At 35.4% G+C, this 23,924-nt stretch overlaps 1 protein-coding gene across 7 annotated transcripts in view; it reads right to left on the reverse strand.

Moving 5' to 3' along the window:
• Window positions 1-23,924, reverse strand: part of RIF1 (replication timing regulatory factor 1) — a 62,101-nt gene that overhangs the window by 13,580 nt on the left and 24,597 nt on the right. For all 7 annotated transcript variants that reach the window (XM_061438193.1, XM_061438243.1, XM_061438214.1 and 4 more), the window contains exons 18-30: window positions 23,632-23,812; window positions 21,922-22,029; window positions 21,432-21,581; window positions 12,420-12,519; window positions 10,215-10,479; window positions 8,993-9,035; window positions 7,902-8,104; window positions 7,263-7,362; window positions 6,035-6,154; window positions 4,884-5,035; window positions 3,901-3,981; window positions 3,765-3,819; window positions 181-3,399 (exon numbers count right to left, since the gene is read on the reverse strand). In XM_061438193.1, coding sequence (XP_061294177.1) covers window positions 181-3,399; window positions 3,765-3,819; window positions 3,901-3,981; window positions 4,884-5,035; window positions 6,035-6,154; window positions 7,263-7,362; window positions 7,902-8,104; window positions 8,993-9,035; window positions 10,215-10,479; window positions 12,420-12,519; window positions 21,432-21,581; window positions 21,922-22,029; window positions 23,632-23,812 — 4,777 coding nt within the window. The remainder of the gene's footprint in view (window positions 1-180; window positions 3,400-3,764; window positions 3,820-3,900; window positions 3,982-4,883; window positions 5,036-6,034; window positions 6,155-7,262; window positions 7,363-7,901; window positions 8,105-8,992; window positions 9,036-10,214; window positions 10,480-12,419; window positions 12,520-21,431; window positions 21,582-21,921; window positions 22,030-23,631; window positions 23,813-23,924) is intronic.

Consider the following 23,924-nt stretch of genomic DNA (forward strand, 5'->3'; position numbering starts at 1 on the left):
AAAGGGCTTCAGTCTTTTTCTCAACGTCCACCTTCTGCCTGCCCTCTTCCCTGTCATAGCATATATTCATAACGAATGGTCATGTACGCCCAATATCCCATCATTTACCAAGTGTCAGCAAGTGGCCAAACTATCCCAATTAACCTTGGACTCATGAACATTCAGCATCCATCCCCCTACCTTGTGGACAGGTGACGAGATTTCATCTTCTTGGGGTCTTTTTAGTCCTCTCTTTAAAATGCTGGTGGATGGAGAAGCCAAAGGAGACCACACACAACGTGTGTGCATGCCACTAGGACTCTCGTTTGCTGACATGAGTAAAGGATCAATATCCTTCGATTTTTGAGGAGATGTATTACTGTCTTCTGATATTAGTCCAGAAATATCTGTTTCAGATGTCAGAGGTTGTGCTATCTCCTCTACTTTCTCTGAAGTATGGTGAACTTCCGGTAAAGTTTCATTACTTTCCACTACCATCTGATTGTCATCTAACTGTGTTTCCTCCAATTTATTAGGTTCAGTATTCGTTTCAGTTTTGTTAGGGTCAACCTTTCCTTCTTCAGTGATCATCTCAAGTGTGTCGGGAACAAAGTTATTGACTTCTACATCTAATTCCTTTGTTTCAACTTCTATAGGCAGAGAAGCCGTGGTAGTTACATCTTCGTCTTCGGTTTCAGTGACGTGGTCAGATTCAGTAGTCACCTCACAAACCGCTGTTTTTTCACAATTTTTCATTTCAGCGTTCATTTCTTCAGATGAGCCTGGATCAGATTCATCACTTCCTCCACCTAGCTCCCCAACCGCTATTTGTTCAGAGATCTCTACCTGAGCATTCACTTTTACAGATGTCGGAGTATCCGAATAATCAGTAGCTGAATTAAATTCCTCAGTTACTGCTTCATTGGCTTTCAGTTTTTCAGGTGTATCCATTCTTTCACTGTTTTCCTCTGTTACTTCTTTCCCTGGAATACCAGTTTTGACATTCTTTTGTTCAGAGAAGCCAGCTTCAGACTGATCATTTTCTACATTCAATTCCATAGCATCTACTTCTGGATTTGATTCTGCATTTGATTCAACAATAACAATGTTCTCTGTACTCAATTTCTCTTTTGAAGTGGCCTCTGACTTTTCTTCTTTGGTCTCCAAAGAAAAACATTTCAGTGAAATATCTTTGGAAACATCTAAATGTGGGTCAACAGTTTTACATTTCTTATTAGATGGCTCCTGGGTTTCTAGAGATATTGCTTCCTCAGAATCCCTACGAGAAGTTTCTTTAAATTTTACCATTTCAGAAGGAAGAAAGCTTTGAGTAGTATTTTCTTTTAACTCAGTTTCAGATATAATTAATGAATCATTAGTAGTATCATTCTCTTCCTTGAGATCCAAATGAAAATTCACACTATGATGCTCATCTAAAAGTTTAACCTCCGAGGACAGATCAGCTTTCGAAGTTTCTGAAATAGATACAGGTGTTTCCCCATCTGTCTTTTTTGTTTCACTGACTTTTACATCATAATTTTCTATATCCTTTAACCCAGTAAATGACTTTTCCTGAGACTGTGATTTTTCTCCACAACAATCACAACCTTTAGATCGCCTCACCCTCCTACTTCTCTTGTGCTGGCATTCTACTGTCTGAAGAGTTTTTTCAGAAAGCAAAGAAATGTCTGATGTCCCTATTTTTGAGGATTCCCCCATGCTATTTTCTATAGAATCTCGCTTATGTAACCTCTTACTGGCATTTCTAGTCCTTAGATTTGATTCTGGTACAGAAGGATTTGAAAAGGAATGGTCTGCATCTTTGTTACTTTTACTTTCTCCCTCAGAAGTATTCAATACATCATCATAAACTTGTAATAAATCTGGAGATACGGTAGAATCTTGAAGACTTACAGTAGTACTTTCATCTCCTTTTTCACAGATTTGAGATTTTATATCTTTGTCTACTTCAGGATTCCCTTTATAATCATGTGCCTGATTTTCAATTTTTATACATTCCTGTTTTACCATTTTCTCTTCTTGATCTTCCATGTCAACATTGTCACTGCTTTTGTTCTTCCATTTTCCAGATCTTTTCTTTTTAGAACCTTCTTCTTTTGCCTCAGAACTATCAGATTCTGAGTTTTCAATGCTGGAAAGTAAACCCTGGGATGCTCTTCTTGTTTGGTATCGTGTTCGTCCCCTTACTGGTTTCTCAGAGGATTTATCTGCAATGTCCGGCACACCATCTCCTTCAGATTTAGTATTCTCAAGATCTGGCTTTCTTCTATTTTCATCAATTTCAACATTAGCACTGGTCTCCCCAAAAGCCTTCTCATGTAAATTATTTCCTTTGTCAACTAAGTTTCCCTGTACACTTTGTTCAGAAATCAATTTTTGCTTAGGTAAAACATCATCTTTTACATGTAACGGACTCTTCTGCGGAGTCTTTTCTTCTTCTTTACGTCTTTCCCTTTTTTGATGATTATTTTCTTTATCTTGGCTATCAGTGGTTGGTTCTGCTGTTTCTGAACGTCGCCTTAAAGATCGCCTAAGGGTTTTCTGATTTGGAGTTACCTGAATATGACTATCCTCATTTACTGTCTGATCCGTTATTATGGCTGGGGGTGTGTTTTCTTTGGATTCCAAGTTAACTTCTAAGGTTCTCTCTTCTACAGTATTGTTTTCTAATACAGTATTCTCCACTGTTGATTCAAGCATTGTATCCTCAAACTCCACTGTAGATTCAGAGAGATGAACCTGATTATCTAACACACATTCTGTCTGATTAAGCAAGCCAGGTGGGTTATTTTCTAAGGCTACTGTGCCATCAACAGATTCTTGAGTACTTTTCTCTTGTTCAGATCTCATTAAGGGTTTAGACTTTTTACTCCCTATTGGTTCAGATTTACTCGACCTTCGGCTTGATCTCTTAGTCCCATGTGTTATTTTTTCAGAGTCAGATTTGGAAAGAGCCACTTCTCTCTTCTTTGCTTTTGATGGATTATCTGCTTTACCCATGCCTTCCTGGTTACTTTTCACTATTACAGTTGATGACATATTATTCAAGGGTGATGGACTAAAAGGTCTATTTTCTGAACCATCAAACTTTTCCAAAGTAATAAAGGATTGCCTTCGACTTGTAGGCTGTAAGGGAGCTCCAGAAATGGTGGCAATAGAAACCGAGCTACTGCTGACACCAGATGGATTTTCTGTAGTAGATGCACATTCTGTTGGTTTATTTGAAGCAATTAAAGCTTTTTTTCTGGCATCATTATTACTGCTCAGTATTTTTGGACTGGTTTCCTCAACAGAACCACACTCATTATTCAAAAGGGAAGCCTTTTCAAGATGTTCATCCATACCGCAGTTTTCCATGACATGTTGAGGAACGACAATGTCATTCTCCTTTTGTTCCTCCTGCACAAAAATGTACACATACATACAGATTAACCAGAAAATAAGTCTGACTTTCTGGAGAAATTCTGTTTAAAACTTTAGCAAGTCAAAGGGCAATCTGGCTTTCGACATTTTAAAAATATTCCAAAGGTGATGGTAGATGCTCATTAATTTGTGTTTCCAATTTAAGTATTTGATAAAGCCAAATACATTTAAACAAACATGCACTCACACAGATACAGATCCACACATAAAACAACTATAATTCTGCTAAAGACTGCTAAGGAGAGTTAAGACATTACAGAACAAATCTTAACGTTAATATAAGAGACTCAATAATGGAAAGCTGATTTGAAAAACCCCAAAATATGAAAATAACAATATACCTTAAATATCATCTTGGAGTCTTCTTTTGATTTTTCAATTAAAGTAGAAATTTCCCTGAAATAAATAAGTGTGCAAATTAGAATATTGTTAATAAAGAACCAGAAAATCAGTTACTTCAGCAATTTCTATACTTACATAGATTCTTCCTGACTATACTGAGAAAATAAAGTATCTTGTGAAACATCCAGATTATTATACATGGCAGGAATATCACACCTGAAAAAGATTTTAAGACTAACTTTAATATTGTGTCTATTAAGTTTCTCAATCGTGTCTGACACTGCATCCACATGAACTGTAGCCCACCAGACTTCTCTGTCCATGGAATTCTCCATGCAAGAATACTGATTTCCTTCTGCAGGGGATCTTTCCGACTCAAGGATTAAACCTAGATTTCCTGCATTGCAGGCAGATTCTTTACTGCTTGAGCAACCAGGGAAGCCCCTTGAGAGTACCCTGAAAAGCAAGGAGATCAAACTACTCAATTCTAAAGGAAATTAACCCTGAATATTCATTGGAAGGACTAATGCTGAAGCTGAAATTCCAATACTTTGGCCACCTGATACAAACAGCAGACTCATTGGAAACGACCCTGATGCTGGGAAAGATTGAGGGCAGGAGAAACAAGGGGCAACAGAAGATGAGATGGATGGATGGTATCAACAACACAATGGACATGACTTGGAGCAAACTTGGGGAGAAGTGAAGGACATGGAAGGCTGGCGTGCTGCAGTCTTTGGGGTTGCAAAGAGTCAGACATGACTTAGCCACTAAACAACAACTTCAATATTTGATATTCTTACAATTAAGCTTACAATTCTATATCTAGTTACCTTTTAAGAATATAAAATCAAGTCTTAGATGCCTATTTCCCAGATTTTCCATGAAACCATTTCCCTGATCTTTCAAGACCTTAATAAAGGGATTCAGTTTAGGAACATTTGGTGCATTTCAAGATAGCCCGACACACTATGAAATATGGCCATGTACAATCTTTTTGACATTTAAAATACAGTACAATATACCAGTATCTTAGTTCTAAACTCAAAATTATGTTTGCTGCATGAAATCTAAATGTAAGTACAGAAAACTCAATTCAAGATAAAAGTACTACAAACCTCTTTGTTTTGAGTACTTCTTTCTGGTGTTCAGTTAGTATTCTTTCCTTTGTTTCTTTTACTTCTGGAGGTATAAACACAAAGTCAGTAGACTTTTCTTCTTCCAAAGGCATCTCACCCTTTGCTTTTGGAGTTGAAGAATCTAGTTTCAACTGGAAATTAAAACAGTAAATGCACATTTTTGAGTTTCTAAATTATTTTCCAATACATCAATCAATCTCTCTTTGGCACTCTGATAATGGTTTTTGATGATAACTAGGACGTTTGAAGTTCAAACCTATAGGATATTCCTGGATAATTATAATTAGTACAATGTCCCTAGTTTTCTTTTCATTCTGCTTGTATTAAATACTCAGAAAATAAAATTACACCTCTTTAAGAAGTAGGCAAATGTGTGCTTACCAGGGAAGCATGGGCAAATATGTTTTTCAGCCTAGCACACAGAAATCAAGTGGTTTGGCAGGGAAAAAGTACATCTGTGATTTCAAGTTGAAGCACAAACTACTCAAGTAAAAGTTGCCAAAATCATATGCCCGACATACTAATATTGGTACCCAATGCCACTTTTACACAATTGCAGCACGGCTGTTTCCATTTTACTTTATAATGCTACAAGACTGTGTCAAACTTATTCTTTAAAAATATTTTTCTTTCATTTTCCCAGAGCCATGGTCATAAGATTCTAGAATAACCCCTTTACTGGAGGTCCTAGAAGAAAGACTATCTGAAACTTGGTTAATTTGCCACTAGCTACTAGATATCTAGTTTTATATATGAGGTTATGACAAATGTCTTATGTAGGCATTCTCTTTCTAGTCAATAAAGGAAGCTCTAAAATATTCTTTCATCCTACCTAAGTTATTCAAATCTAGTTTCATTCTATCTGAAGAGGGTTACTGCCTGGAGTAATTATACTAAATAAACACTTAGTATTATGCAGATTTAACTTTACTAAGAAGTAATCATCTCCCAAAGTGTCAAGATTTCCATACCATCTTAATAGTCTTTCTAGGCCAAACTATATTTCCCTATAATCCCATCTTTTATTTAGTCCTTAACAGCTTTTTCTTCCAGTTAGAAGTTGTATGTTCTCAAGCTGGTATATATATTAATATTAAGAGTACTATTAAATACACTTTGGAAAAACATACTTTAGCTGGTGGTTTCATACTGTCTTTTGTATCCTTTGTTTGTGCCAAAAAAGAATCTCTTTTTCCACTTGATTTTCTTTCCATGCCACTTATCTTCATATTTAATTGGGAATTTTCTGTCTGTTTTTATAAAAATAAAACAATTTCATTATGTGCAAATATTTATCCTTTTCACATTGGTAATTACAGTGTAATATTTATATCAAATTTGAGTATTCAAATCTACTAGATCATGTCAAAGAAAACAAAGCCATTGTCTAATACAGTAACAGCAAATAGATTTGGTGTCTCCAACTTATACAGCATTAGTTTTGCATCATTTAATTTTATAAATTCTAAAATAAGCTATACCAAATAAATATTCTAAAAACAAATTACAGGATTCAAATATCCCACTTATTACTGGAAACTTTTTTAACAGAAAAACCCAAACCATAACACTTTAAACAATAAAACATACATGACAGAAAATACTATCAGGCCCTCCTACCAGATTATATGGTTTTTTTGAGCCATATTACACTGAATGAGTCTCAAAAAGTCTAGATAATTTTCTGATGAGAATTTTAATTTTATCCAAAAAATAAAACTAAATAGAGTACTTAGCTATGTTTTCTCTTACAGGTTCTAAACAAATAATAGCTAGACTCTTTTGTTGTTGAATAGGAACAAAGTGTCTAAGAGTGTTCTACCTGATGAGTATATAGTACTTTTATCTTTACTCCTTAATCTTTATAGTCATCTAGTATTATTAACCACAGTAACCTTGTTCCAAATGGAAAATGTGGTATCAATGATTTGTTTCTCTAACAGAAGGAATGAGATTCAACAGAAAGAAATGAGAAAATGAAGTGTAGCTCTTAGGTGGGGAATAGTAACTAGAAGTCCTAGTTTTACAAAGCAACATTTAACCATATCTTAATAATTCTGACCTCTGTAAAACAATACATGGGGTGTCAGTTTTTTAAAATAAAAGATCATTAATGAATAAGAATTGGGTATTATTTACATGAGAACCTATGGTGAAATTTACTGCCTTTTAATTTGTAAGTTTTCCAGGCCACACAACTAACTGTACGCAAAACCCCTATGTTGTGGAACTCTTCTGTTCAGGTTTTATCTCTTCAGTCAGTCTTAAGCTTCTGTCCTTTTTAAAGTTACACTGATATCCAATAAATCACTCAAACATCACATAAAAGTAAACAAAAACGCCCCCCCCTCAACCTACCATATCTGAATATGGTCCACTGGATTCCTCCATAATTTCAACATTTTCCAAACCAGGCAATAAAAGCAGAGATTTTTGTTTGGCTTGTTTCAGTATTGGCCTTCAAATATAAGTAAATATACTTTGAATTAAGTAGTACTGTTGGCACATTAAGAACAGTTCAATTACAATTTTAAAGTGATAAAAACACATCCAGCTTAAGACTGTTTCTTACTCTACATACATAAAACCAGGAGAAATTTACAGACAATATTAGAATTTTTCACTAAACTCTTCAGTTTCTGAATTTTATTCTTTAAAAACTTCTCAAACTTTCACCATAAATTTCAAACAAGAGCAGACTGTTACATTAAGTACATATCAGCTAGATTTAACAGCCATCAGCTTCCTGCCCCTTGTTGGAAACTCCTTTTGTTAAGCATAATTTGAAACTGCTTTTTATGTTTCTAAAACTAAGTTTATTCTAAGGACCAAAGCAAAGGGTCAAATAATTTTAATAATTACCGTGTACTCCAAACAAGAATATTTTAACTAGGAAATCCTCTACAGTGATTCTACATAAGGATTTATGTTAAAACCAAAATGTCAATTTACATAATCAGAACAGAGTAACTATATAAAGTTTTATTGTTAGCATACTTTAACTCCTCAGGATAAATCAACATCGTCACTTTAGCAAATGTGGCATTCCAGAACTGAGCACTTTGTTTTCTTATCTGTTTGTTCTTGTGTGAAAATATTATGCATAATAATGGCGAGATCTGTTCAAGAAGTTCACTGTCGTAAGTTCCAGTGTAGCTGACATGTAGACAAGCAATTATATCTCCTAGTAGCTTTTCTAACTAGGAAAAAGAAAAAGTTCATTAGGGTAACACTTAGAAATGTTACTTTTCAGAGAGAAAAAACAAAAGCACAAAGCATACTAAACAACTCACAGAGTACGTTATTTCAATTTTTAAAACTCAAATGACTTTAAAACAATTTTTATTGATTTATTTTTGGCTGTGCTTCGTCTTTGTTGCTGCACAGGCTTTTCTCTAGCTGCACAGAATGGGTGGGGGCTACTCTCTAGTTGTGATGCTTGGGTTTCTCATTGGGGTGACTTCTGTTGTGGAGCACGAGCTCTAGGGCACACAGGCTTCAGCTGCTGCAGCACGTAGGCTCAGTAATTGAGCTCCAGGGCTCTAGAGCACTGGCTCAGTAGCTGTGGCATGCAGGCTTGTATGTTCTGCAGGATGCAGGATCTTCCCAGATAAGGGACAGAACCTATGTCGTCTGCATTGGCAGACAGATTTTTTACCACTGAGCCACCAGGAAGTCCTCAAATGGCTTTTTAAAAGCTCTCATCACCTTCAATATATAATACTCTTTATAAGCTGACAAGAACTTACTTTATTGATAGAACAGCTTGAATTCAGGCTTATTTTACATTAACAGAAGAAATTTGTTTTCACATAAATTATGAGATTAATAGTTGCCTAACCTTGGAGCCAATTACCTTCACACATAAAAGAATGAGACAGGAGTAGTTGAGTTATATGAATTTAAGGCAATATTATTAAATCATGAATGATCCTTGGATTATACCCATTTCATATCAAAAGTTCATTAAAATTAAAGCATAATGATATCCCTTTAAAATAATCAGCAGAATTATATTGAAGGGAGACATTTAAATTCTAAAACTTTTCTTCATGAAAGTATGTTTTATGAACAATGTCTATTTGTACCTTGTTGTTCATACAACTATACACTTTAGGAACTTCATCAAGCCTAGAAGAAAAACAAAGAGTACCATTTATATTTTAGAACATAAACCTAGAAACACTGTAATGCAGCCCAAAACTGAGACGTATAATGATATAAAAAGGTGCCCAAAGACTTAACAAAAAATGTCAAACTGGAAACATTAAACATGAAACAAACATGTCTTTTAATACAGGAGTTAAAGAAAAACATCTGGAATAGACCTCAAAGTATTACTACTAGTCACCTATTTCTATGCTTTTTAATGAAGTTTTTAAACATGAAACAAACCTGTCTTTTAACACAGGAGTTAAAGAAAAACATCTGGAATAGATCTCAAAGTATTATTACTAGTCACCCGTTTTTATGCTTTTTAATGAATTTTTATGAAGTTTAAGGACTAAAAAAGACTTGCAAAAATTTAATAAATTTGAAGTTCCATTAAATCTGTTCCTAAAGCTTCCTCTGTGTTTATGAAAAACAGACTGTATTATTACTGAACCACATAAGCTTGCTATAAAGAACACTGATGAATTCTCTCAAAATGCTTCTTTAAAATATGTTGGGATTTTTTCGTGGTTTTTCTCTTATATACTGCTTGCTTTGGTTCAAATGCAAAGGGTAATATAAAACAACACAAACTTCTGGAGAGTAATTCAGAAATTTAAATGCACATACTTTTTGAACCAACAATTTCATTTTAAGCCCTGTTCTGCAGGAATAGTGGGCAAATGATTTATGTACAAATATATTGACCTATAATATTGTTAGTTATGAGAGGAAAGACTAGAAAACATGTCCAACAGGAAATTGGGTAAAGTGTCATGGAGTCCTGTGCAGACATTAAAAACAATGAGATACTTAGGTTAAGTGAATATCATATACTTAACTGCTAAGTAGTACGTCAAGTCATATACATTATATATTTAACATGTAAGCTTTTTGTATTAACAATTCTGTAAAGAGATGCACTAAAGTAAAAATTGTGCTGGATTAAGAATGAAAAATAAAGGGACTTCCAATTGCTACCTCATATTTTACTATTTGAGCTATCTTTTTAACAAAAGCATAGTTTCATATATTATCCACTCCAGTAAACTTTAAAGATTAAGATCTTTAACAACAAAGCTGATATGACAACAAGTTTGCTACCCATATCTAGTTATATATGTTTAAGTCTAAGAGCTATTAAGGCAAAATACTTACTTTGAGTTTTCATAAAATAATGCCAGAGGTCTTGTTAAAGCTGCAAATATTTTCTGGATCATAGAAGGCAGAGAAATATGTCCAAGTAAATTGGAAAGAATGCTGGTGATTGAGTTGCCAATAGTGAGGAGAGTATCAGAATGTACTTCCTTGAGGCTCAGTGTGTGAAAAGAATAGATCACTCTCACAATAAGTTTAATTAAAGAAGCCAACTTCCCTAAAGGTTCCTTCTTCTTTTTGGACCAATCTGTAGGTCTCTGTGGTGCTAAGATAAAACAGTGACAGCTTTTAGAATTAATGGTAATTAAAGCAAACTAATGTAATTAAATGAAACAATATGATCCACTACTTTGGGAAACAGTGTTTTACGCAAGAAGCATCAATGGATGAGTAACTCATGAATCAAAGTATGCTGAGTAACAAGATATTTATGAAGTCTCAAAGAACTTGCCACAAAACATTAATTTATTAACTGTGTTTCCTAATGAATTTTATAGTGCAAAACCGACAGATATGATCTTAATCAAACAGTAAATGTTATCATTATCAATAGTGGGACAAACTGACTTACATGCCTGCTGACATAATGCACTGATAAGAAAACACCGAATTACTTCTGTAGCATCCCCATAAAGAAATAAAATCTCAATCTAATATTGAGGAAATACTGACAAACCCCAATTGAGAGACCTTCAAAATCTAACCTTGCCTTTACTTCACTTCTAATGGTCATGAAAGATAAGACTTGGGAAATATTTTAGATCAAAGACTTGTCTTACAAGTGCTGTGAAATGTTCTAGGAAATAAAAGTAGAAAAGGGGGTGGGGGTGAAAATAAGGCAAAAGCATCAACTGATAACTGAGGAACCCTAGTAAAAAGTAGTATCTGTGTTTAATTTTTGCAATGTTTCTCTAAAACAAATTACAAAGTAAAAATTATCAAAAACTCTCAAAGTGATCCTGATGCATATTTATGAATAATAACAATTTTATTTCAACTATTTGTAAATTTTGTTTGCTCTCAGCTTGTGCTGGCAGTTTTTAGATTTTTCCCCTAGTTTCAATAAATTTCAATAGCCAGGAACACCTCTTGCAAGATAAGGATTGAAAACAAAAAACATTTCTAATTCTGGGTTTATAGATCATGGATAGAAATGATATTCAGTTAATTCTTATTTTTCAGAAGTTAACAAAACATGTAAAACTTTCAACAACGGGATCATCATCTATGCCTTATCAAACTTCAGGGGCTTAAAAAATATATTCTGATATCATTTGCTATATAACCTTTCTATATTTAAAGAATTTTAATTTTCCTGACAAAGAGGTAATTAGATTACTGAAAGGGGACTAAGACTAAAGAAAAAAATCTATTTCTGTGGCTTGAGGCTGGGATGCTTTAATTACCAAACAAGTTTCTCTATATTACTGTAAAAATAAACACCAAAAAACTACCCCCACCCCAAAAAGCCCTGCAAATATTTTATGTTCTAGAAATCTTTACACTAATTCAAAGAAAGATCTTATTAAAGGAAAATTGAGTATGTTCCCACTCTTTAAACAGGAAAAGTAACCTTTAAACAAAATACTTCTTGTAACTAGAAGGTTCTTTTCTATTCAGTATGATAATATATAATCATTGGTAGAAAATATATAATTTCAAAGAACCAATTAGTACATTAACAGCTCATAATTTAGAATTAATCAAGGCATATAGTTATGAAAATAAGATTTAAGATTTCAATTGCTGAATTTTATACAGTAAAAACTGTGTTACACTTTTAGAGTCATTTTACATTTCCTGTAAAACCATAACCAATTAACCACTGCCATAATTTTCTATGCAGTTTAACATCAATTCAATGATCATTTCAGATAAGGCTATCAAATAAGAACATTTTAACTAAGTTCAAGCTTTTTGTCCAGATAATCCCTTGTAACCAGATGGAGTAAGTAAAATCATCTGTATTATTAGGCAATCTCTACATAGGACAAAATTTGTTTCTGCATCATAAAAAGGGGTTATACACTGCAGGGGTGGGTGAGAGAGATACATCGAGAGAGAGAAAGAGAGCAGCATGTGAACTAGCAAAATAACATGGTTATATAACATTAAAAGTAGGTAAAATTAGATGGGAAAGCTATTAGGATATACCCTGATACAGTTCAGACAGCCTTGCTTATACTGAATGAATAAAATACTTACATTTAGTTTTGGGTTGATATTTAATATTATATGGTGAAAAGTCGATGCAATCAACCATTACAGTAATAATATGAGTGATCCTATCCAAGAACAATAAATTCTGGAAAAGAACAGTTAGGTATTGCATGACAACCTTTTAACTAATGGCATGGTTTATAAAACTTGTAAGCATGAATAAAAAATATAACTTTAATTCCCATGTATGACATATAGTAACACACACCATAGTTTATGCCATTTAAGACACATTAACTGTATGTGTGTGTGTGTTAGTCCTTAGTTGTGTTCAATTCTTTGTGACCCCATGGACTGCAGCCTGCCAGGCTCCTCCACCCACGGAATTCTACAGGCAGGAACACTTGAGTGGGTTGCCATTTCCTTCTCCAGATAACTATTTCCTAGTTATCTGCTGTGTGCCAAGTATTCAATACTATACCTTTTTTTCCCTCAATACTGAAATGGAAGTGTTCACTAAACCCATAAAAACCAAACATAAAAAAGTTACTAAGCTCCCTGATATTCTTTCCATCTCCTTCCTCAGATCCAAATGAAACAGAACAAAGGAAATTCCAGTACCACCAGTCAAGAACATCTCAAAACAAAAACAAAACAAAAAAACGCAGTGAGCTTTCATAGAAGAAACTGAGTAACAAGACATAGGGAGGGTTCTGAGAAAAAGATCTGATCGTTATTAGAAAAACCATACGGGTAAAAGACTACTGAAATTACAGTTCTATACAATTGCCCTTCCTTTATTCTCCAATACTGTTCACTTCTCCAATTCACTGGACTAATTCACAGGTCTGCCAAAGACAACCTTCCCCAGTGGATGTTAAGAACCAAGAAGGGGAAGGGAGAGCCCTGCTGGCCTGTTAACCTATGAATACCACATGGAAGGTTCAGTCCAAATGACAATCTACACACCCCTACAGAAAAGACATGAAAGATCTAGATGCTTCCATCTTGATCACAATTACAAGGCAAAGCTTCCTTATAACTACAATTTGCTATCAAAGCCAGATAAACAGGAGTTCTCTCCTGGGTTAGGAAACACATTCCAGCTAATAATATTGCTCAACATTAGCCTTTATTGTCAAATATGAAGAAGGTGTGTTAAATACGAACAGAACTAATCAACAAGGAAAGAGGCAATAACAGAAACAGAAGAAAATAAAATACTCTCAAATGTAAGAGGAAATCATATTCACTTAAAAACATTAAATGTAAAATTAAAATTATCAAACACTTCAGCGTTTAAACCGAAAGATGGACACAGAAATATCAAGCTCCCAGAAAGCAGGACCAGAAATAAAGCAAAACACAGAGAGATACAGAGAAAGAAGAGACACAGAGGATGACACCTGAAGACCTCAGCACTTTTTCCTCAGATGAAGGCACAGCTCCTTAAACTGAAAAGATCCACCAAATACTTAACAGAACGATTTTAAAAGATGCCTCAAGACACAACCTTGGTGAGATGTCTAAATTCCAAAGGTAAAAAGAAAATCCTAAACTTAAACTAAAAAACAGGTTGATAATACTAAAATTAGTATCAAATGATGAATTTGCAACAGCAGCAGTAACAAAAATAACAAGTCTTAGATGTGTATTTTGTAGAAAAACTTTACAGAAAAGGGAACAAATGAGCCTATGTTTAACTTCAGAGCTGTGATAAAAAATTTTCTGGAACCTAAAACTTTTAACTAACTGGTTATATATTTGACAAGATGTTATTAGTCACATGTTTATCATTTCTACAATATAAAAATTGGACAATGAGGAACTCCAATCTCACAAATGAAGGTATCTGCAAAAAATCTTAAAACACTAATCTACAATGTTTTAAAAGAATTTCACTGTGACCAAGAAGAGAATCTCAAGGACACAAAACTGTGTTAATATACAGAAATGTATATTGACAAGAGATTTCATATATGCCGGTAGTAACCAAGTATAGGCAGGGAAGAGACCATTTATACTAGATAAAACTAGATAAAACAACTATAAAACCCCCAAATCAAGCAAGCTAGGTTCAGTTTAGAACTAAAAAAATATTTCTGAACAGAAAAACTCAATGTTACAAAGATAGAAATTATTTTCCAAATTAATCTCTGAATGCAATATAACCAATCATGCCGAGCAAAATCCCAACAGGGTATTTTATAAAATTTAGGAAGATTCTAAATTTCTTCAGAAGAGAACAAAATGTAAGTCCATCCAAGATAAGAATTTAAAAGCAAAAACCAAGGGTCAAGCTTTTCCCTAAAAATCACAAAAACATTCAACAAGTTCACTGTCTCTGTGGCCAGTAACAGCACACTTTTAAAGCCACTCTGCCAAATACTATGATATCAAAAGCCCATAATCAGAACTGACACATTATAACTATCTCTACTCTTCTCAGCAGGGTAACCACTATCAAGGACTAGAAATCTTTTCAAATAAAAAAAAATGGCACACTTCAGAGTAATAAATAAAATAAATTTCAAATGGAAAGAACACTGTATTCACATATATATGTACATATAAATATGTAACTTATTGGTTTATTCTAGAATGATACATATCAAACTGCTGACACCAGTTATTCTTTTTATAGAGTAAGGGAAAGGTGTGAATAGGAACCTACATTTTTAAGACCACAAACTTTCAAAGGACAGACTTTAAAAAGCTAATAGGTATATTAAAGACCTAAATGAAAGACCAATTATAAAGATCAGCCCTGGGATTTCTTTGGAAGCAATGATGCTAAAGCTGAAACTCCAGTACTTTGGCCACCTCATGTGAAGAGTTGACTCATTGGAAAAGACTCTGATGCTGGGAGGGATTGGGGGTAGGAGGAGAAGGGGACGACAGAGGATGAGATGGCTGGATGGCATCACCGACTCAATGGACGTGAGTCTGAGTGAACTCTGGGAGTTGGTGATGGACAGGGAGGCCTGGCGTGCTGCGATTCACGGGGTCGCAAAGAGTCGGACACAACTGAGCGACTGAACTGAACTGAACTGAGATGTAAGAGCAGAAACTATAAAACTCATAGAGGAAAACATAGGCAGAACACTGTAAGACAAATAAATCACAGAAAGATCCTCTATGACCCACCTCCCAAAGTAATGGAAATAAAAACAAACAAGTGAGACGTAATTAAACTTAAAAGCTTTTGCACAGCAAAGGAAGCTATAAACAAGATGAAAAGACAACACTCAGAATGGGTGAAAACAATAGCAAATGAAACAACTGACAAAGAATTTCCAAAGTATACAACCAGCTCATACAACTCAACACCAGAAAAACCCAATTAAAAAGTGGGAAAAAGACCTAAACAGACATTTCTCCAAAGAAAACATATGGATGGCTAATAAACACATGAAAAGATCCTCAACACTGCTCATTATTAGAGAAATGAAAATCAAAACTACAATGAGGTATCACCTCACATGAGTCAGAACGGCCAGCACCAAAAACTCTACAAACAATAAATGCTGGAGAGGGTGTAGTGAAAAGGGAAGCTTCTTAAACTGTTGGCGGGAATGTAAATTGATATAGTCACTATGTGACTTGTTTTTAAGATACAAGTTTTTTAAGGAGACTCCTTAAAAAACTAGGAATAAAACTATCATTATGACCCAGCAAACCCACTACTAGTCATATATCCTGAGGAAACCAAAACTAAAAAAGTCACATCTACCCCAATGTTGTGAGAATTGGACCATAAAGCAAGTTGAGCGCCATAGAATTGACGCTTTTGAACTGTGGTGTTGGAGAAGACTCTTGAGAATCCCTTGGACTGCAAGGAGATCCAACCAGTCCATCCTAAAGGTAATCAGGCCTGAATATTCATTGGAAGGACTGATGCTGAAGCTGAAACCCCAATACTTGGCCACCTAATGCAAAGAACTGACTCATCTGAAAAGACCCTGATGCTGGGAAAGATTGAAGGCAGGAGGAGAAGGGGATGACAGAGGATGAGATGGTTGGATGGCATCACCAACTCAATGGACATGAGTTTGAGTAAACTCCAGGAGTTGGTGATGAACAGGGTGCGGTGTGCTGCAGTCCATGGGGTCGCAAAGAGTCAGACACGACTGAGACACTGAACTGAACCCCAATGTTTACTGTAGCACTATTTACATTAGCTAGTACAAAGAAGCAAACTAGATGTCCATAGACAGATGAATGGATAAAGAAGCTGTGATACATACTTCTTCTCACTGCACATGGAACATCCTCCAGGACAGGCCACATCCTGGACCACAAATCAAGCCCTGGTAAATTTCTAAAAAGTGAATAATTTCAAGCATTTTTTCTGATCACAATGCTGTAAGATTAGACTATCAACTACCAGGAAAAAAATGTAAAAAACACAAACATGGAGGCTAAATAACACACTTAATAAGGATCACTAAGGAAATCAAAACAGGCATAGAAACAAATGATAATGAAAACACAACAACCCCAAACCTATGTGATTCAGTTAAAGTGCTAAGCGGGAAGTTCATAGCAATACAAAGGCTACCTCAGGAAACCAGAGAAATATCAAATCAACAACTTAACCTTACACTAAAAGCAACTAGAAAAACAACAACAACAACAACAACAACAAAAAACCCAGTTAGTAGAAGGAAAGAAATCATAAAATTCAGAGCAGAAATAAATGGGGAGAAAAAAAAAAAAAGGAGACTATAGCAAAGATCAATAAAACTAAAAGCTGGTTCTTTGAGAAAATAAAATAGATAAGCCATTAGCCATACTCATCAAGACAAAAAGGAAAAAATCTCAAATCAATAAAATTAGAAATGAAAATGGAGAAATCACAACACAGAAATACAAAGGAACCTAAGACACTACTATGAGCAACTATATGCCCATAAAATGCACAACATGGAAGAAATGGACAAATTCTTAGAAAAGTATAACCTTCCAAAACTGAACCAGGAACAAATATAAAATTTAAACAAATCACAAGCACAGAAATCGAAACCGTATCTTCCAACAAACAAAAGCCCAGGATCAGATGGCTTCACAGGTTAATTCTACCAAAAATTTAGAGAAGAGCTAACACCTATCCTACTCAAACTCTTCCAGAAAATTGCAGAGGAAGGAAAACGCCCAAACTCATTCTATGAGGCCACCATCACCCTGATACCAAATAAAAGATGCCACACAAAAAAGAGAAAACTATAGGCTGGTATCACTGATAAACATAGATGCAAAAATCAACAAAATTCGAGCAAACAGAATCCAACAACATATTAAAAGGATCATACATCATGACCAAGCAGGCTTTATTCCAGAGATACAAGGATTCTTCAATATGTGCAAAATCAATGTGATACACCATATTAATAAATTGAAAGATAAAAACCACGTGATTATTTCTATAGATGCAGAGAAAGCCTTTGAAAAAATTCAAACCCATTTATGATAAAAACTCTCTAGAAAACAGGCACAGAAGGAACACACCTCAACATAATAAAAGCCAGATATGACAAACCCACAGCAAGCATTATCCTCAATGGTGAAAAAAAGGAAAGCTTTTACTCTAAAATCAGGAACAAGACAAGGGTGCCCACTCTCACCACTACTGTTCAACAGTTTTGGAAGTCCTAGCCACAGCAATCAGAGAAGAAATAAAAGGAATTCAGATTGTAAAAGTAGTAGTAAAACTATTTGCAGATGACATGATTCTCTACATAGAAAACCCTAAAGATGCCACCAGAAAATTACTAGAGCTAATCCACAAATACAGTAAAGTCACAGGATATAAAATTAATACATAGAAATCCCTTGCATCCCTATATGCTTACAATGAAAAATCAGAAAAAGACATTAAGGAAACAACACCACTCACCACTGCAACAGAAAGAATAAAATACTTAGGAATACATTAACTTAAAGAAACAAAAAACCTGTATACAGAAAACTACAAAACACTGATGAAAGAAATCAAAGATGACACAAACAGATGGAGAAATATACCATGTTCTTAGATTGGAAGAATCAATATAGTGAAAATGAATATACTACCCAAAGCAATCTATAGATTAAATTCAATTTTTTTTTTTAAACAAAAAAATTTCACAATTTATATGGAGACACAAAAGACCCTGAATATCCAAAGCAATCCTCTAGGAAGAAGAATGGAGCTGGAGGAATCAACCTTCCTGACTTCAGACTACACTACAAAGCTACAGTATAGTACTGGCACAAAGACAGAAATATACATCAATGGAACAAAACAAAGTCTGGAGATAAACCGATACACCTATGGACACCATACCTTTGACAAAAGTGAAGTTGCTCAGTCATGTCCGACTCTTTGCGACTCCATGGACTGTAGCCTACCAGGCTCTGAGGAGCCTCTCAGTCCATGGAATTCTCCAGGCAAGAGTACTGGAGTGGGTTGTCATTTCCTTCTCCAGGGGATCTTCCCAACCCAGGGATTGAACTTGGGTCTCCCACACTGCAGGCAGACGCTTTACCGTCTGAGCCACCAGGGAAGCCTTTGACAAAGGAGGCAAAAGTGTACAATGGAGAAAAGACAATCTCTTCAACAAGTGGTGCTGGGAAAACTGATCAATTGCATGTAGAAGAGTGACACTAGAACATTTTCTAATACCACACAAAAATAAATTCAAAATGTATTAAATACCTAAATGTAACACCAGAGACTCGAAAACTCTTAGAGGAAAACAAAGGCAGAACACTTGATGACATAAATCATAGCAAGATCTTCTATGACCCACCTCCCAGAGAAACAGAAATAAAAACAAAAATAAACAAATGGGACCTAATTAAACTTAAAAGCTTTTGCAGGAAAACTGTAAGCAAGGTGAAAAGACAGTCCTCAGAATGGGAGAAAATAACAGCATATACAACTGGCAAATAATTAATCTCCAAAATACACAAGCAGCCCAATACCAAAAAAAAGAACCCAATCAGAAAGTGGGCAAAAGACCTAAACAGACATTTTTTCAAAGAAGACATACAGATGGCTAATAAATACATGAAAGATGCTCAACATCACTCATTATTAGAGAAATGCAAATCAAAACCACCATGAGACATCATTGTACACAGATCAGAACTGCCATCATCAGAAAGCCTACAAACAATAAATGCTGGAGAGGGTTTGGAGAAGAGGAAACCCTCTTACACTATTGGTGCAAATGCAAACCGGTACAGCCACTGTGGAGAATAGTGTGGAGATTCCTCAAAAATCTGGGAACAGAACTGCCGCACGACCCAGCAATGCTACTGCTGGGCATATATTCTGAGGAAATCAGAATTGAAAGAGCAACCTAGAGTCCTTTGGCAGATGAATGGATAAGAAAGTTGTGGTATACAGACACAATGGAGTATTACTCAATTATAAAAAGGAACGCATATGAGTCTGTTCTAATGAGGATGACGAACCTGGAGCCTACTATACAAAGTGAAGTCAGAAACAGCAAGAAAAATATTCTATAGTAACACATATATATGAAATTTAGAAAGACAGTGTCGACAATTCTACTTTCATGGCAGCAAAGACAACACAGATGTAAAGAAGAGACTTTTGGACTCAGCAGAAGGCAATGACTGGATGATCTGAGAGAGTAACATTGAAATATATACACTATCATATGCAAAACAGATGACCCATGTGAGTTTGATGCATGAAGCAGGGCACCCAAAGCTGGTGCTCTGGGACAACCTAGAGGGACAGGGTGGGGAGGGAGGTGGGGGCAGGTTCAGGATGGGGGGGTGGGCCACGTGTATGGCCAATTAATGTTCATGTATGGCAAAAACCATTGCAATATTATAATTATCTTCCAAGTAAAAAAAAAAAAAAGAAAACTAGTTATAAAACTACCATATGACCCAGCAATCCCATTACTAGGCATATATCCTGAGGAAACCAAAACTCAAAAAGACACATCACTGCAGCACTATTTACAATAGCTAGGAAACAGAAGCAAACTAGATGTCCATAGACAAATGAATGGATAAAGAAGCTGTGGTACATATATACAACGGAATACTACTCAGCCATAAAAAGGAACATATTTGAGTCAGTTCTAATGTGGTGGATGAACCTAGAGCCTATTATACAGAGTGAAGTACGTTAGAAACAGAAAAACAAATATCATACATTAGTGCATATATATGGAATCTAGAAGATGGTACTGATGAAGCTATTTGCAGGGCAGTAATGGAGATGCAGATGTAGAGAACAGATTTATGGACAAGGTTGTGGGGAAGGAGAATGTGGGATGAACAGAGAGAGTAACATGAAAACATATATATTGTGCTAAGTCGCTTTAGTTGTGTGCAACTCTTTACAACCCTATGAACAGTCTGGGCCCGCCAGACTCTGTCCATGGGATTTTTCAGGCAAGAATACTGGAGTGGGTTGCCATGTCCTCCTCCCAGGGATCTTCCTGACCCAGGAATCAAACCACATTTCTTACATTACATGCACTAGCAGGTAGGTTCCCTGGGAAGCCCAACATATACACTATCATATGTAAATTAGATAGCAGTGGGAATTTGCTGAATGACTCAGGAAACTCAAACCAGGGCTCAGTAACAACTGAAGATGCATGGGAGGCGGAAGGAGGTTCAAGAGGGAAGAGACCTATGTATACCTATGGCTGATTCATGTTGAATGTGGCAGAAACCAACACTGTATTGTAGAGCAATTATCTTTTAATTAAAAGATTTAAACAAAAAAGCTAACAGGTATGAAAAAACAAGATATAGGATGGCAAAGTCCTTGTACTGTTCATCTAGAATGGCAAAGGCACACCAGAGTAGTAAAAGCACATCACCATCAAGTGGTCCTGATGCATGGACCTTAGAGTCCAATGACACAAAATTGTCTCGCAAAGCTGTTACCTGTTTTATACCTTAACTTCATTACTTATAAACTAAAAGCATTAGTTAATGATAGTTCATAAACATTATCTCTATTTACTTGAAAAGAATTTACTTTAAATACAAAAAAGGTCGGTATCAGAATAAACTCACTGAAAGGCCTTCATCTTCCAAACTGGACATTATCTTGGAACAAAATTCCTCACAGCATAAATTCTCTTCCGCAGTTGCCACCAAAGCTGCACAGCGAGCAAATGCTCTATATAATTCTGACCAAGTTTTAAGTAAGGTCTTCATGGTGACCTAACAATAATAAAAAAAAACTTAGAAAATGTGTACCTATATATCAAATAACTTAATAGAATACATCTTTAACATTTTAAAAACACAGTAACACTTAAGGTGTCAGAAGAGACTAGCACAGGGTAATAAGTCTGCCCACATTCCCAGAGCTCTAACCGAAAAACTGTAGTAATACCACAATACCAGCAATTAACAAAGGTGAAGAGGAACTTCACTCTCTTCACCACTTTCCTTTCTCCTAAGCTGATTATAAGTCATAAGAAAGTCTTATAGAAGTTCATTACAAAGAGTAACATAATATTTAAAAACCGCAAATTCCTCAAGTAAAAATTTGCCTTACCACTGGAATTTTTTGTGCTGGAAAAATATGGTTTATTGGCAAAATCAGTGCACCATAGATAGCACTGAAATTATGTTCTAAGGCATCCCCTTGATTCACTTCATTGGTCTGAAAAAAGAAAATGAAGTTAGACAAATCACCATCTAATTCTAGTCCTAAATAGTGACATCTTATCACATGTAGTAAGAATCATGCTCCCCAACGTCGAGATGTTAAAACAGATGGTGAACTCCTAACCTCTGTAGTCTTTGAAATTAGGGTCCTTGCAGGTGTAATCATGCAATAAAGAAGTCATGCTGACTTAAGGCACGCTCTAATCCAATAACTGGTGTCCTTATAAAAGAGGAAGTTTAATAGAAGATACTTGGAAGAACGCCATGTGAAGATAGGCTGAGATTGGAGTGGTGGATTCACAATATCAACAATTGCTGGACGCTAAGAGAAGCATGGAACACACTCTCTTTTACAGCTCCAGAAGAAACCAAATCTGCCAACATCTTACTATTGAAATTCCGGCCCCAAGAGCTTTAAAAAATAAGTTCCTGTTGATTTAAGCCACCAGTTTGTGGTAGTCTCTCAAGCAACCCTGGGAAACAATATACTGTGTTTTAAGTCCTAAAAAAGAATCCCAGAGGTGATTCCACAAACTTTTACTATACGCAGAAGGTAAGACTCAAGCAAGGACTTATAAAAATGGCCTCTGCTGCTGCTGCTAAGTCGCTTCAGTTGTGTTTGACTCTGTGCGACCCCATAGACAGCAGCCCACCAGGCTCCCCGTCCCTGGAATTCTCCAGGCAAGAACCCTGGAGTGGGTTGCCATTTCCTTCTCCAAAGTATGCAAGTGAAAAGTGAAAGTGAAGTCACTCAATCGTGTACGACTCTTCGCGACCCCATGGACTGCAGCCTACCAGGCTCCTCCGCCCATGGGATTTTCCAGGCAACAGTACTGGAGTGGGCTGCCATTGCCTTCTCCAAAAATGGCCTCTAGCAGACCTCAAACTGTAGGAAACCATTTAGGAACATAAATCTTGTTCTTCCAAAGGAATATGTTTAATGGAGTGTTGGCTCAAGTAGCTAAAATAAGGGCTACTGTATAATCACATAATTCTTCAGAGTCTTCACTCCATTTGTAAGTAATAACAGACTATTTCGCAAAGAATAATTCCATTAAAGATTGATAAAGCTGCTAATGAACTATTAACAGTGACAGAACTTGAGCTCCATACCTTGCCAATATTATCACTTTTTAAAGTATTTAAATGTAAAGGTCAGTCAACTCAAGAATTAAAGGTTTAGGAACTACTATATGGCTTTGAGGTGTTCACCAACATGATTTGCCATAGAAATCTAAGAATATATAGTTTAGTCAAGACATTCATATTATTCCCCACAGCACAAATGCAAGAATCCAAGATATAAACAGGGAAATCCATATCTATCATGTGAGCCTTCTGGCTTTCTAATCGTAAGAGAAAATGGACTATTTAGTCCCCACTAAGTTACACTTTTTTGAATAAGGCAGAAACACAATGAAAAGAAATCAAGTAATTTAAAGAACAGAAAATTAACCAATCCCACAGATAAAATATGTAATATCTTCCATTCAAATACAAATTTCTATTCATATACTCATGTGCTATATAACAAAGAAAGAAAAAAAAGACAAGGTACTAAACTTGAGAGAAAACATGCAGCTGACTTATATCATACCTGATTAATCAATTCTGTTAATGGGGTGACTATAATACTCCACATTCTCCAAAGATGCTCCTTGTTATCCAACTGCTTTGCATTTTGATTAACAACATTTAAGACAGAGTCACTGAAAGCGAGTGGTGAAGTTGGACCCGAAAGAACACAGACCACAAGTGTTTCCAGGTTGAGAAAAAACCTGATGGAAAAAAATTTTTGAACTATGCATTAACTGTTCTTTTTGTAAAAATAAATTACATTATAGCAAAGTTACCCCAAAAATGAATCTCAACTTTTTTAATTTTTAAAAA

The sequence above is a fragment of the Bos javanicus genome, chromosome 2 (genome assembly GCF_032452875.1).
Source record: "Bos javanicus breed banteng chromosome 2, ARS-OSU_banteng_1.0, whole genome shotgun sequence".
Taxonomy (NCBI): domain Eukaryota; kingdom Metazoa; phylum Chordata; class Mammalia; order Artiodactyla; family Bovidae; genus Bos; species Bos javanicus.